Source organism: Pagrus major, chromosome 24, assembly GCF_040436345.1.
Source record: "Pagrus major chromosome 24, Pma_NU_1.0".
Taxonomy (NCBI): Eukaryota; Metazoa; Chordata; class Actinopteri; order Spariformes; family Sparidae; genus Pagrus; species Pagrus major.
The window spans coordinates 18117289-18132522 of NC_133238.1; the positions used below are offsets into that span (position 1 = coordinate 18117289).

Genomic DNA, 15234 nt, shown 5'->3' on the forward strand with positions numbered 1-15234 from the left:
GTGGCCTGTGATTTTAAAAGTGGCTGAAGGTCAAGTCTCCAGTCTCTGAGCTAGCGTCCAAGTAAAGTCTCAAGTTCTCAAATCTTTGAGCTAGAGTCTCAAGTATCTGTGCTTGGGTCAATCTAGTTTCAAGTCTCTGAGTGAAGAGTCCAATTAAAGTCTCAAGTTTTTGAGCTTAAGTCCAAGCTAAGTCTCAAGTTTATGAACTAGAGTACAAGTCCAGTCTCAAGTCTCTAATTCAGAGAGTTGAGACTTGTCTTGGACTCTCGCTCAGAGTACAGGTTCTGTACAAGTTCAGTTCTCAAGTGTCTGAGTTTGGGCCCAAGTCAAGTCTCAAGTCTTTGAGCTAACATCCAAGTCAAGAAAAACAAGTAAATAAAAAACAGATTGTTCATGAGTCTCAAATCTCCAGTCTGAGTTGTTTGTATGAAGATTTTTAACACAGTTTCTCTTAGCAGGCTACATTCACTGCAGAGTGATAAGAAAGATAATGGCTCAGACACAGGACCTATTGTGGATTTTGTTGTGCAACAGTGTTGAATTTCTTATGAATTACATTTTCCATTGGGTTTGTCTTAAAAGATACTTGGTGGATAATACCAATTTCTCTTGGAACACACTTACCTTACTCGAACCACCCCCCGTCTCAGCCTAACCATGACTAATTTCATTTCTATACTAACACTCGACCCATTTAAAGCTTTCATATAACCATCTCGCTCTTATACAAGTGATTAGCTGGTGGCTGTCAGAAGTGGACAGTCCTAACTCCTCTTCCTGATCGATGGTGGAACATTTTGCTTTATCACCACTGCGAGCGTTTACAATAAAAAACTTGTGTCTGCTGCTTCAGGGCTAACAAGTGACTGAATGATCACCCATTTAATGACCCAATTACCACACTGATTAAATGCCATGTCTCATTTATCTATAAATATTTAGAAAAACAGATTACGCAAGCAGGGAACACAGAATCCCTTACAAAGAAAAATAGGTATACTTAAAGTTAATTTTATCAAGTAAACAGAATTACGGTTCAAGTATATTTACACAAATCAAAGAGGTCATATTAGGCTTTTTGGGTTTTTGCTTTTCCTTTATTTACTCTCTTCAACGCTGGACCTGCACTGCCTGAAAATGCCTAAATATATATATTTATATATATATTATCAAATACATGCGGCTGTACCGCTGTTGTAACAAAGTATACCCACAATAAAATACTCAGAATTTTCCCTGCAAGTATACTTAAAATTTTTCTTTAAGTGAACTTATCATACTTATAGTCTCCAGTATATTTATTATGTTAGAACTTGAAAGTATTCTACTAGGCAACTATTTAGGTGTTATTTTTTATACTTAAATATATCTTTTAATTGTACTTTTAAGTAGATTTACAGTAAGTAAACTCATATATTCAGTGCCAAATACACTTTGACTTTTCTGTATTCTTGTTAGTTTAAAGTAAGTATACTTAAGGATAACTTAAGTATTTATCTGATATAAGTACATAAAAATGAACTGTTAGTTTTATTAAACTATGCTAATAGCACATTAGCTACAATTTTCCAGCTAATATAAAGATGGTAGTTTGTTTATTGTCTTACACACAGAAATATAAAGACACACACACCAGTTTTTGTCTCAATGAAACAGGTTTAATTCGCACATCATAACAGTTTTAATTTAATTAAACATTTTCTTTTCTTCTACCTTCTATGTTACATTTGTACTTTCACTGAGAGGTGAGTTACAAAACAGATTATAAAAGCACATTAAACGTGAACAGAACTGCTGTTCTTATTTAGCGTAAAGCATTTCTTGTCTTTTAGCGTACATGGCGCTGAGAGAAAACACAGCGTCAGTGAGGGCGGTGGGGAGATAAGGGAAGAGCTTGAAGAAAAACATGTCCGTCATAGACACCAGCAGGTATCTGTATTTAGGCTGAGCGGACGTGACGGCGTGCATCATGGCGTCGACGACCACGTCGGGGTTCTTGAATCCCGTCCTGCACGACGACGTGAAGTACTCGTTGGCTAGCTCGATGTACTGTCGGTTGAAAACTTGCTTTCTTTCCTCGTCTAATTTCTCCCAAATGTCAAAACCTGTTTTTATCCTCAGGATGTTGGTGGCTCGGCCGAAGTTACCGGGCTGGATGATGCTGACCTAAAAGTGGAAAAGCAAAAAAGTGTCATTTGACTGACAGGAAGCGGAGCCTGACATGCTGCTGCACTACACACCTTATTCTGCACAGTGTAATGTTAATTTTATACTGAATGAGCGCCATTAATTGAAAAATAAGCCTGCGAGCTCAGAATTTGTTTGACCTCCTGCCACAGACTTCCTCACAATGTAACGCCTTATGCATCGGAGTGTCACAGGATTTGTTCGTGGTCTGTGCGATGTCACGGTACCTTCACACCAAAGCTGGCCATCTCAACTCTCAGGCAGTCTGCAAACGCCTCCAGTCCTCTCTTTGACACACTGTATGCTCCCATGTTCAGGCAGTTAAAGAAGGAAAAGATGCTCGACATGTAAACCATGCGACCTGTGGCGGGAAACAACATCCATTTATACACTGACATCACTGCAGTAAGAGTATAAGAACGGGAGGTAACAGCGAAATGGAGCTGAATTTTGAGCTGACCTTTGGCGGCACGAACCAAAGGTAGGAAGGCGATAGAGGTCCCGATGGAGCCGAACAGGTTGATGTCGACCATGTGGCGGAAATCTGCAATAGTGCTCCATTCGATCTCGGCCCAGTCGGAGATTCCAGCGTTGTTTACGACCGCCCAGAGGCCTGACAAAGTATAAAATCCACACCAACACACAGTTATGTTTGAATAAACAGACATGCAACCATGATTAAATAATTCAATTTGTGTCTGATGTAATCATCTTGTGTCATGAAGCTTCAGGATACAAACTACATGGCAATAAACTCTTTGGAGACTCTATTCAAAGCGAATCCACAAAACAAATTACAGTCAAAATAATGTGTTCGAGTGTAAATTTGAGTCACAATATTAACCGTCTGAGTTTTTCCCTTACATGTCTTTTATGTAAGACCAAAACCACCAGGAAAAAAAGGTAAGTTACATAAAAATACTAATGGTAAGTAAAAGTTATGAGATTGTAAATCAAAATTAAGAAAAAAGTCTCAAATTTGCAGTTACTTACTCTCTCTCTTTTCTTTAGTTTTAATGCCAATTATTTATGGAAGACCATAACCGCCAGTGAAAAAGTAACAAAAAAAGGTAAGTTAAATATAAAAATACTAATGGTAAGTAAAAGTTATGAGATTGTCATAAGTCTGAGATTGTAAATCAAAATTATGAAAAAATCTAGATAATAAGCTGCTTACCAACTCCCTCTTAGTTTCTCAAATGTGCTACTTAGTACCGTTTAGACAAAAAAAGGTAAGTTAAATAGAAAATAGTAATGTTATGTAAAAAGACATTTATATGGAGGACCATTTCCAAGGTTTAGAAATAACAAAAAGAAAGTTACTAATAAGACAAAGTGAGTTGGTAAGTCAACATTAAGAGATAAAATGTTGACTTTCTATCTCAAAATTAGGATTTAGTTTATAAATGTTATGGAAGGATGAAAAGTTAGGAATAATAAAAATAGATTAGATAGAACGACAAAATTTTATTGAACTTTATTTAAGATAAGACAAGATTTTGAGATCAAAATGATGAGATCAAGTCATAATTATGAAATTATACAGTGAAAAACATTAAAAAACAAACCAAAATATAAACTGCAAGTTGCTTCACAATAACATTAAGAAGTAATATCATAAGTTATTTCAAACATTTCATGTTAAAGCTGACTGTGAGAAACATTGGGTCATTTTTTACAGCGTGCTAAACTCTCACCTTTCTCTGGCAGGCTCTCCTGGACAATCTTCTTAGCCTGCTGAACGTCCTCATCGTTGGTGACGTCCAGCTTGAGGATTTTCAGATTACTGGAGGACTGTCTGATCAGGCTCTGGGCGCCGGCTGCTTCTGGAAACAAACACCCAGCGAAGACCACAAACCCTTTGTGGTCCAAACATCGAGCCAGCTGGTGTCCGAAGCCGCTGTCGCAGCCCGTTATCAGCACGGCGTAGCCGTAACCGTCCGGCACATGGCTGCAGCCGTGGCGGGAAACCAGCTTGGCGAGGGCGAGGATCAGCAAGGCAGAGATGGAGACGATGCCGATGATTTGGCCGATGAGGAAAGTCGTGGTCATGCTGGCGAAGCGTCTGTGAACCACCGTGTCCGAGGACTGTCGACAAGTGCTGCAGACTGCAACATTTAAGCCTGTTCACAACACAGCAGCAGCTCATTGTGAGGGCGGTTTGTTTTTCCTTGAGACGTGCGAGGGTTACTTTCAATTTGTTCAGGTTTTCATGTGACGGGAAAAACATCAGCTGTCTTTTCTCCTAACTGGAAATGTTGGGCCAAAACTTCCATGGAAATTATTTTGATGGGAAAACACAGCGTGAACACGCCTCCAGCTGTTTCATTTTTAAGAAAAATGATTTTTATTGTGATTTCAGTTTGACCCAAAAATTATAAAAGAGTCGCTCCAAAAATAACTAATTAAGAAGCAGGGAGCCGGAGCCAGAGGAACACAGCGTCATAATGCAGAACATCAACACGTTAGCAACACTGACACAGTCTGTTAATGGCCATCTTATTTATACATTTATTACATTTAAAGTCTGCTCAATTATTTTAAGTCTTAACTTTGATAAAACGTCATAAGACAAAGACTTTTGTTACTTCACAGATCAGATACTCGCTGTTCGTCTTTCGTCACCCACTGGAGCTCAAGCTGGAGGTGATCAGAACCTTAAACCACCGGGCCGAGACCGAGAAGTCAGAGGGGAAGGAGAAGCACATCAGGGGAGCACTTAAAACCTGTGGCTACGACCCACAGGTGGCCCTAACGACTCTAGATTGACAATAAAAAAGTAGATTATTTAAATGCAAAAGGTTTATCTATTATTTAATCCCACAGAAAAACACAGCTGCGACAACGTCCACGACTCAGTTATCGCTGTTAATCTCTATTATTTGATTAATGTTTGGTATTCATTTTGAAAAAGAGACAAAAACAAAGCCTTTAAGTTTATTTCAGCTTCGTATATTGACAAGTTAGAATATACAGCAACGTTAAAACCTTCCTAGATTGACAAAAGGTTTTATAATCTCAAATAAAATGTCAAAACATGTTAAAATAAAAAAAAAAGTACTTCTTTGATGCTTGATAAAACATGTATTTCTGGGTCGTCTGCAGTAGGATTGCCATCAGCAGTGAGTCCGACAGTGTGGTTCATGTTACAGTAAGAGGTTGAGTCACATATGAAGGAGCAGTGATGTGTTTCACAGTGAAGTGGTGAAGAGCAGTGACTCCACCGTGTGGTACAGAGAGGTCACTGCAGGTAGTCGGGGAGGAAAATAACTACAAGACAAACAAAAGTTCCCCATTTGTCCTCAATACATGAAATGCCCACAGTGCAGTTTCAGTGTTATTGCTGAAAATATGAATAAATACCACAAACTAGGCCGCATGTCGCCATGGAGTCAGAACACGGGGAACCAAACCTGCCAGAACAATTCAAAAACTGATTTCCTGTCATTTTAAAACATTTAAAAGTCTATTTTAAAAATGGGTTGACCTTTTTATTTATTCATTTACTTTTTATAATAATGTCTTTTCATGTATTGTATTAGATTGCAATGTTTTGACCAAATCCTCCATAAAAACAAATTGAAAACTAATTTCCTGCTTTTTTTAAGTATCTAAAAATTATTTTAAAAACGGGTTGACCTTTTTACTTTTTATCTATTTTTTTACATTAATGTTTGAATGTATTACATTGCACTATCTGTCTGTTTTTCACCTGTTCTTGTTCAGCTATTGTTATCTGAATACACAGGTGAGCTCCATCGTCGGTCACCGGGTTTAACTTTAGCGATGGCTGACCGTCGTTGTTAGATGTTAATGTTGCCACGTGTGTCTGAAATATAAGGAAATGTAAGGATACATGATGAGCTGACAACTTTCTATCACTTTCTATCAACTCCTTGAATAATAAGGCCAATATTTGTTTTTTTTATCGTCGGCAAATTCCCATGAAAACACCAAAACCAACAATGAAATTACAAACTTAAAACTATTAAAAGCGCATCAATGAGCCACACTGTTGCACTCTACAAACGTAGATCCATCCGCGGCTGAAAATAGTCCCTCCTACAATGCTCTGATGTTTTAGAAATATCAAACTATATATCTGTAATCTGCTTTTAAAGATTTAACATCGGTGAGAACTGATGTGCTGAGGGCTGAGAACCTTGATGGTAGTATTTTCATGAGATCTGTTAACAATAATAAAAATATAAAATAACACTGAGCTCATCCTTTGAATGTTATCACCTAAAGGTTTAATGTGAGGCTTTGGTAGAAGACGTAATGAACTGACAATGGATTACCAATTATATTTATATATATATTTGCATGAGTTTTAATGATTTCACTCCTGATTTCCATCGTACAACATGAAGATAAACGTTTGCGTGGTTGTTACTGATTATATCAGATTGATCAGGGGTGAGGCAGTGCTGTTCATGTACTAAAAAAAATAAAAACCCAACAGCTTTAAACTTCTGATACGACAGAAAACAGTCTCGGTTCTGTGTGTTATGCATAATATGTCATGAGCAACTACTGTACCTAAAAACAGTTATCATACTAAGGTGGTAGAAACCTGCGAGGTTCTTCAGGAAGGTGTGACTGTTCACCTCCGGATGAATCTAATCTAAATCCTCTGAATCCAGAAGACATGATAACAGTTTCTGAACACAGTATCTTGATTGTACAAAGTAGCCAAACTGTCCAATAACATCGCTTGATAACTTTCCCCGGGCGCCGAGCTCGCTGTGGTCGATCAGGTCTCGACTTTACCGAAGGTGCCGTCGGGCGGTCGGTAGTGTTTGGGGAAGGCCTTGAGCTGCAGGGAGTTAAAGGCGTACTTTCTGCATCCGACGTTCTTCACAGTGTTTTCTCTTCGGCAGCCCTCGCTGAGGAGACAGAACGGGGGGTAGAGGGGGTTCACAGACAGAAATGATGATTGATCGGTTGTGAATGACGCTGAAATAGATTATTGTTTCTTTGCTGGGGGAGTTTCTGATCAACGATAATCAACAAATGACTCTGCTCGAGTAATCCATAAAGTCAAATGATGAAACACTTTTACAGGTCTGCAAATTTCATTGTAAGCAGGTTTAAATTAACATATTAAAATGTCTTTGAAATTACCACAACAATCCCCTCAAAATGTATTTTCAACAAGATTTAATAATAATATTATGTAATGTTAAAACAAGCAGTTATAAATAGTTGTTTCTTAAATACATTTCCAGGAAACTTTCAAATGTTTTAAGCCTAATATCTGCTGATGATGTCATTTTAATTTCATACTAGCTTCTGTCTAACTTCACCTCAGCAGGACATTAAACTGAAATGAGTGGTTGCAGCTTAATTTCCGAACAGTTTCTGTCCAACTTCTGCACGTCAGTAAACTGAAATATATTTACATTTTCACAACGATCAACAATCAAACACAAGCAGGGACTTGAAAGACTGTAAATATTAACCTTTTTTCCTGTTATTCATTTATTTGCTAACATTTAAGCCTCCATAATCAATTAAGGAACGTAAAATTGCTCCAAAGTTGGACTGATGCACTTAAATCATAGAAATGGTTAAAAAATGTGCTTCAGCTAACTGACCTGCAAATGTTGGACAGAAACTATTAGAAAATAAACTGAACCAGAGCTGCTGAGGTTGCTGTAATGCAGACTGACTGCCAGAGGAGGTCAGTGAAGACTTATTCAAACTGAGGAACACAACACTGGTGACAACATGCAACACATTCACACACAAGTCGACAAACATCGAAGAGAAGCTGAAGGAGAAGCAGTTAAAGTTCAGGAAGAAGATGTTTCTGAGAAGCAAAGAGACGATAAGAAGAAACAACATCTGTTTTATATTCTGCAGGTGGAGGCAGAAAACGTTTATTACAGCAGGAGTGTGGCGTTCAGGGACACACTGACTGGAGGTTTTCTTGGGTTTGTGGTACATTTGGAGCAACACGGGCCGCGGCGAGGCTAAAGCTTTCGGACATTTAACTGCTGATGAGTCTTTGAGGAGAAGCGCTGATCGTCAAACGAGGAAAAATAAAGACAAATAAATCATTTTTGATTGTGAGCTGTATGTGGAGGGTTTTTACATCAATGTGAGTCAAAGTCTTTGTCAGAAACTAGAATTAAAATAACTTTAAAAACAAACAAACAACCGTTCTGTATGACTCAATGTTGGTAGACCAAAAAACAAACAAACTATAACATAAATCTGCGTATTACAACGTATCACACAGACACATTGAGCCGCGATATAAAGTGACAACAGCATGACATGGCACACGCATTATAATCACATTGTATATAGTATTTTTCATATATATTTTTATCTGTATATATATTCTCTGCTAGGAAATAACTTAAGACAAGATAGCAAACGTTAGCATTTAGGCAATACAAGCATTTAAATACAGTTTATGTACAGCAATAGAAATATATTCTCTGATACATCTGGAGTCTATAAATAAAAATAAATAAATAAAACTAAATAAAGGCTAAATTGAGATGTTTCTCTTTAGGAAGCACTTTAACATAATTACACGTACGGGGAATTAGCGTTTAAATATTACTTCACTGCAACTTTTCAAGCACATTTTCACATTCATCTACATCCCTGCTGCTCAGTGATTACGCTATTATATATTTGTTTATTAGATTTCTTTATATAACTTCAACATATAATTTCTGTCTCTCAGCTCAAAAGCTGATAAAATGCACAATATTCTGAAAAAGAAATAGTAGACGAACATAATCAGTAGTGAATAATAACTTTAAGGAGCTGTTAAACATTTTGTGACATTTGGTAATTCACTTTTTTGCTGAGAGAAGATTGATACCATGTCTGTTTGAAGCTTAACGTTAGCGTAACGTTAGCTGGTTCGCTAACGTTACGCTAACGTTAAGCTTGTAAAACCACAAAACTTTTATTACACTTTGGGTTTTGTACAGATTAATGTGTTAATAAGTGAGTTTAGTTAGTTAGCTGTTTCCCCCTGTTTGAAGTTTTATGGGTACGTGAAGCTACAGCTAGCTAGCAGCTGATTACCTTGTTAGCTTAACTTAAGACTGAAACCAGGTGGAAACAGCTAACGTCTTATTTTCCCAAGATAATAAAATCTGCCAACCAGCTCATCTGAGGCTTGTTTGATATTTCATCCCTCACCTCTCAGTTTAAACAGAGAAGAGATGTTACTGTATGTGGGATCATTATACTGTAGTCTGTGTGTGAATGTTCAGGGGTCATCAGAGCACGATAAACTCCCAAAGGAGGCTATTTTTGGTCTGATCCATTTCCTTACTGGGTCGATCTAAATGAGATGGAGCCTCGAAACCGCCGGGGAGGCGACTGGTGATTTCGTTTAGCTTCACAGGCAAAGATATTGATTTTTGTAATGCAGGTTTTCAATGTGTGGTTTCTTTTCTTCAGGTATGTTGAGAAGCGCTTAACACAACAACAAGTCCAGCCTCCAGTCTCTGTCTGATAAAGTCATATTCACGACTGTCTGAGGTGATGAAGTTCACTTTTTTGGTTTCACCCACATTTCTACAACAAGGAATGAGTTCTTTCATTTCCTACATTGCCACACTTTCTACGGTCAACACCAAACCTGTCCCTCCCTGAACAATGGTTTAGTATTTCAGTATTAGTCTTTGTCCTTCAATTTTTATACTTGAGCAGAAAATATCATCTAGGGTTAAAAAGCACTGATGTGTATAGCAGCTGGTTTATGACTGTGAGCTCGTAACTTTTAAAATAACTGTTTAATTGGTATTTAGCATTTAAAAAACAAATGCTAGGAAGCTTCTAGGAAACTGTATGAAAAGAAAACAATTAAAATTTATTTGGTAATCGATAAATTAACTGGTTTCAGTTACCTGAATGTGAAAATTTGCTGGTTTCTTTGTTTTATAAGTTAGTAAATTAAATATCTTTGGATTTTGGACCATTTTTTGGGCAAAACAAGCAATTTCAATGTCAGCTTACAATTTTCCGTTTAACATTTTATAGTTAGTTTTATAGTTTTATAGTTCGTAGGTGGTAAATAAACTATATATCTTTGGATTCGGGTGGGTTAGTGGGGCAAAACAAGGTATGTGAATGTCAGCTACCAATTTTATATTCAACATTTTATGGAAATGTTAAATCTTCTGTTGTACGTGTTAAATAAATTAAATATCTTTGGATTGTGGACTGTTGGTCGGGCAAAACAAGCAATTTCAAAGTCATCTTTTTTCTAGTTTTCGCTCATTTCTATGACATATAAACTAACACAGAAGTAGACTAGATTCAGAGAATGACGTAAAATCTTTTCTGGCTTAAAGTCTTTACACACAGATCTGACAAATCTGAATTAAACCGATAAAAACCTGACTAAAGCATTTGGCACGAGCATGGATGCGTTCCTCGATCGTTCAACGTCACTACAAACAAACTAAAGTCATCCATCAAATAAAATCTGTGCCTCAGCTCAACACAATAAGACTCTATAAAGCTAATATCAACTGTTCTAGCTGCGATCTTTACCAGTTTGTTACGACAAAGTTAACATCTGAAGAAATGTAAACTGGTACACATAAATGCTCTAAAGGGTGTAGAACGACAGCACTACACTGCATATTCAAACACGTTTCCCCTGAATATCCTACGATCATACATTCCATCATCAGCCAATTAGAAACTGCATCCTTTAAAAACACCAAGATTCAACTTTGTCAATTGGCGAGACAGAGCTGATCTTCACTGCATCGGCATGAGAAGCTGAGGAGCAGATGTGGGCTGAATCACTGACTTGCTGCATCTGATGTGGGACCAATCAAAGTGTCTGAAAAGTGCCATCGCTGGCTGCTACGACCCTCAAGGTGAAAGCAGACGTTCAATCTCAGAGATTGAAACGTATAAAAGCACTGACAACATCAAACGTGTCACTGCTTTTATAAATGAACTGACCTCATAAATAATACCTCAGCCAGGCAGAGCTAAAAAATAATGTGTTTTCAGGGAAAATACTCACTTCAACAACACTGTGTGGAGGCTATGAAGCTTGGAGGTTACCACTGGATCGCTATTTGTTAGCACACCGCTTAAACGCTTGTAGTGTGCCACATATCTTGTTAAATATAGCTTCAGTGTTAATATTCATTGCAATGTATTTGTAGGATCAGTACTAGAATGCAACAAATCGAGCAACACAAGCTGTAATTTCCCCAAAACAATGAGCTAAAGACACTAAACGCTCATTAGAAAGAAGGTACACAGTCATTTGATTGGAGAACTTCACTGTAGCTGCTAAGCTAATAGCTTTAGCATCCTATTAGTGGGTGCTAAATGCTAAATTAACTACAAAAGATGTCATTAAATAGTCGTTTTTTATATTGTTAAATGTAAGACTCCAGTGTGATTTTCTGTCCACGAGAGCTGAATATTTGTTCTTGCACTTTTTTGACTGTTCTTTTGATTTTGCATCATCACCCACACAGGTGTTGTCACTTCAGGTTGAATCAACCTGTACCTGCCCACACAGTCCTGAGCGGAGGTCTTAATCAGCCAAATGAAATCACCTGTGTGGGTTTAGAGAGGAAGGGAAACTTGTTGTTTGCTCTGTTACACTTTTTATTGATCATATCGTTTATTGGAGACGCTGCCGTTGAGGATTTTTCCTCTTTTTTCTTGCACACTTCCCATGACGAGGTCAAATATTACATCTGTCTGTACAGTTTCTGCACATACTGTCCTTCAATCACACAACTCCTCTTTAGGAAATGAGTCATGCGTGCTGATCCCTGAACTTCCTACTCTTTTTCTGTTTGCTCAACAAGGTATGTGAGGTATTTAAAACACCAAATGAAGACGGGGGTGCAGATGACTCCTGTCTTTATCAGGGAAAAGAGGAAAATAGTGTTTATGTGCGTTGAATTGGAGCTGATATAATCTGAATCTGGCTGAGTTGTTAGCACGAGTTCAGTCCATGTAAACAGGGCTATAAATACAGTCTTCAGACACTTAAGTCCTCAATTAATCCAAGTCTATTCAGTCAATTCATATATATAATACTACAGGTCAAAATGTCCCAATAAAGGCTAAAACTGGGATCATTTTAATCTAAAACTGGTAAACAGAGTCAGTGAGACGTCACAAGTGACCCAGATCTGCTGGAAAGTGCACAGGCTGAAGTAGAAGCAAAAAAAACTGGAAGACCGAAACAAATAAAAAGAGCGAATACTGCCTGAAAAAATATATATAAGCCGAAGTTATCTTACTGAACTTTGGCACTAAAATAAAAGCTTTCTTCCACTGATGCTCGTAAGGTGCAGAAGCTCATGGAAGACAACGATAAATGGAAAAAGCTTAGCTGTTTGTGCAGAGCTTAAATTATAACTTTCCCTTTATAATGGCTACTATCAACAATAACTCTCTCCTGAAAGCAAGATTTATATACAAGTCTGCTTGTTTTATGTACATATTCACAACTCAGGTGTCACGTCCGGCCTGTGTTTCACAATTACACAATGACGAATAATGCAGAGAAGTCGCACAGATCGAGTCATGAGAGGGCGCTAACCACTAACAATACTCCTTTAAGGTCTGATATCCCTTATTTAATATCATCACCACATGTTCCTGCAACATATCACCAGAATAAATGTTGGCACTGTACGATTCTGCAAACGTGGGACATGTTGAAGCTTTCAGTGTTATAATGTGACTACCCTGCGCTCGTGGTCTGGTAAACCACGTTGTTAGGATAAGGAAAAGACTTTGTTTTGGCTTAAAATACTCAGTTTTGTTGCCACAAATGGTCCTGACGCTTTGCTATAGTTTCCCTGTTTCTTGGCTGTACCCCTCTCAAACACAACCATTACCTCCTCAGTCAACTCAAGTACCATCTTCACATATTGCAGAAATACTCGTGAAACGTACAATGCCAACATTTCATTCTGACGACTGTGCTGATCTCTGTGTGGACGAAAATCACCAGGAAAACACGACAAACACGCGAACTGCATTTTAAGATTCAGCCAGCTTAGTGTGGATGCAGTCTCGATGTCAAACCTATGAAAAGTAAATCATCATACCTTTACTGAGACAAAATAATTATGTTTGATAGTTCTCCAGGCCCAACATGTGCAGTTTTTCAAAGCTGGAAACAAAAATTGTCCATAAACAAAAAACAAAAAAAGGAGGGTGGGGCCTGGCCCTTGGTAAATGGGGCATCGGTTGAGTTAAGCCCTTAGTCAGGGTGGGACAGTGTGCATGAATTTCATACACACTCACAGGACAGTGGCACAGTTTCAGAAACACCCTCGGAGTCGGCGTGGAGTACTCCCACGACTCCTGCGCTACGTTTTTCAGTCAGTCGCTCCGGCTCACGGCCGCTCAGCTGCAGCGGAGTTTGGCCAGGAAATAGGCGACGCTGAGGAAGATCCACACCACCAGGAGGTTCGGGCTGAGGGCCAGAAGGGGCAGCGAGTACAGGAGGCTGGGGTCCAGCCGGAAGTCACGCACCGGCAGCAAGCCGCTCAGGTTCTTCTGGATCACCCCCTCCCTCGTCCCAATGCTGCCGAGTCACAGGAGGTGGGAGGGAGAGGAGGAGGTGTGGAGCGGCAAATAAGGTTGGAGGAAGGGAAGGGTGAGGAAAGGAAGAAGAAGGAAGAAACAAAGAGGAAGGGAGGAAATAAAAGGATATTTGGGGGGAAAATAAAAGATTGCAAGAAGGGCAGGAGAGTAAGGAAGCGGCCAGCGTGTGACGCCAAGAAAGCCAAAATAAACAGATGGCATGTACACATGCATGCACGGACATGAAATGGCAAATTAACGTGATACCGTCGGAAAATCCCAATGACAGAGAAGAAGCCACGACCATGATGATGGTGTGACAGAAAAATAAAGATATTCCAAAAAATGGTTAAAGTAATAAAAATCACATGGTGGCAACAACAAATGAAAAATGAATCACGAAACAACCAGAATAAAAAAAACCTCCCGCAAATAAAATCAGCCAGTCGTACCAAACGAGTCATACAGGCGGGAAACAGAGGAGGAGGAAAAAGAGAAAGAGAAAAAAGAGAAAATTAAGGAAGACGTCTTTCAGAAAAGGAAAGAAGATAAGAAAATACAGTAATGGCTCTCCATGTTTATATACTGTTAGACATGGGGTGAAGGAGGAGGAGGGAATGGAGGGTAAAATGGCGGGAAAACAACCATGAGTGGAAAAAAACACCCTTTAAATTTAAGGAGTTAAGTATAATTTTACAGTCTGGATCAGGAACTTTAGACACAAGAGGTTTACATCTGTCTGCAAGCTAATGCGAGAGCTAGCATGCTGTTACAAGTATGCTAATGCTAGGGACGGAGGAAGGAACAGATTGTAAAATGGCGGGAAAACCAACATGAGGAGAAAACACCTTTTAAATTTAAGGAATTAAGTTTAACTTTGAAGTTACATGCACTCAAAACGTTTACATTTTTTTGCAAGCTAACGAGAAAGCTATGACTCCGTTTTAAGGACGCTAAGGCTAGAAACGGAGGAAGCAATGGAGAGTAAAATGGCGGGAAAACCAACATGATTGCACACTGAAAAAAAACAACTTTAAATTGAAGGAAATAAGTTTAATTTTGAATTAAGTTGCACTCTGGATCAGGAATTTTTACCTTTACACAAGATTTTGACATTTTTTTGCAAGCTACAAGAAAGCTATCACCCTGTTACAAGTATGCTACTGCTAACAAAAGCTAACATGCAGTAAGTACCTGGTGCAGACTTCAAAATGTTAAAATTTCAAGGGTGTATTGTGCATATACTTTAATCATTCTCAACTAATGTTCAGATAAGAGGGGATAACGGATAATGAAAGGGACATTTGGAGGGAATGGGTACAATATCTCCAAGCTTTTATCCAACATGCATCAAAGCTCAATCAAAACTGAAATAAATCTAAAAAACTATATTCATGCTCGTCGGCTGATGAGGCAGAGGGGAGGGAAAAAGGGAGAGAGGTGTGAAGAGAGGAAAAAAGGGGGAAGGAGAAGGTGAAGAGA

The 15234-nt window shown here is 38.5% G+C and overlaps 2 protein-coding genes across 8 annotated transcripts in view; both read right to left on the reverse strand.

Moving 5' to 3' along the window:
* Nucleotides 1–1690: 1690 nt before the first annotated feature.
* LOC140991967 (D-beta-hydroxybutyrate dehydrogenase, mitochondrial) lies at nucleotides 1691–5032 on the reverse strand. Of its 2 annotated transcripts, none has more exons than XM_073462143.1 (5): nucleotides 4817–5032; nucleotides 3885–4310; nucleotides 2648–2800; nucleotides 2415–2548; nucleotides 1691–2166 (listed from the first exon to the last, which is right to left on the reverse strand). In XM_073462143.1, the coding sequence occupies exons 1-5, from the start codon at nucleotides 4893–4895 to the stop codon at nucleotides 1801–1803; spliced, it is 1158 nt and encodes a 385-aa protein (XP_073318244.1). In that variant the 5' UTR covers nucleotides 4896–5032; the 3' UTR covers nucleotides 1691–1800. The 2 variants fall into 2 exon arrangements, with proteins under 2 accessions (XP_073318244.1, XP_073318245.1); XM_073462144.1 differs by having other exon boundaries at nucleotides 4776–4902.
* Nucleotides 5033–5110: 78 nt separating this feature from the next.
* The window catches only part of LOC140991965 (inositol polyphosphate-4-phosphatase type I A-like), a 44187-nt gene continuing 34063 nt past the window's right edge, over nucleotides 5111–15234 (reverse strand). For all 6 annotated transcript variants that reach the window (XM_073462139.1, XM_073462140.1, XM_073462142.1 and 3 more), the window contains one exon: nucleotides 5111–7076. In XM_073462139.1, the coding sequence (XP_073318240.1) occupies nucleotides 6944–7076 (133 nt within the window). In that variant the 3' untranslated portion in view covers nucleotides 5111–6943. The remainder of the gene's footprint in view (nucleotides 7077–15234) is intronic.

What these genes read in the sequence shown, in the direction of transcription:
- LOC140991967 (XM_073462143.1), bottom strand. Translation starts at nt 4,895, where the DNA reads ATGTGCTTCTCCTTCCCCTCTGACTTCTCGGTCTCGGCCCGGTGGTTT. An exon ending in TTTGGTTCGTGCCGCCAAAG is followed by an intron (nt 2,549 to 2,647) that starts GTCAGCTCAAAA and finishes TTCCCGCCACAG; the next exon opens with GTCGCATGGTTTACATGTCG. An exon ending in TGGCCAGCTTTGGTGTGAAG is followed by an intron (nt 2,167 to 2,414) that starts GTACCGTGACAT and finishes TTCCACTTTTAG; the next exon opens with GTCAGCATCATCCAGCCCGG.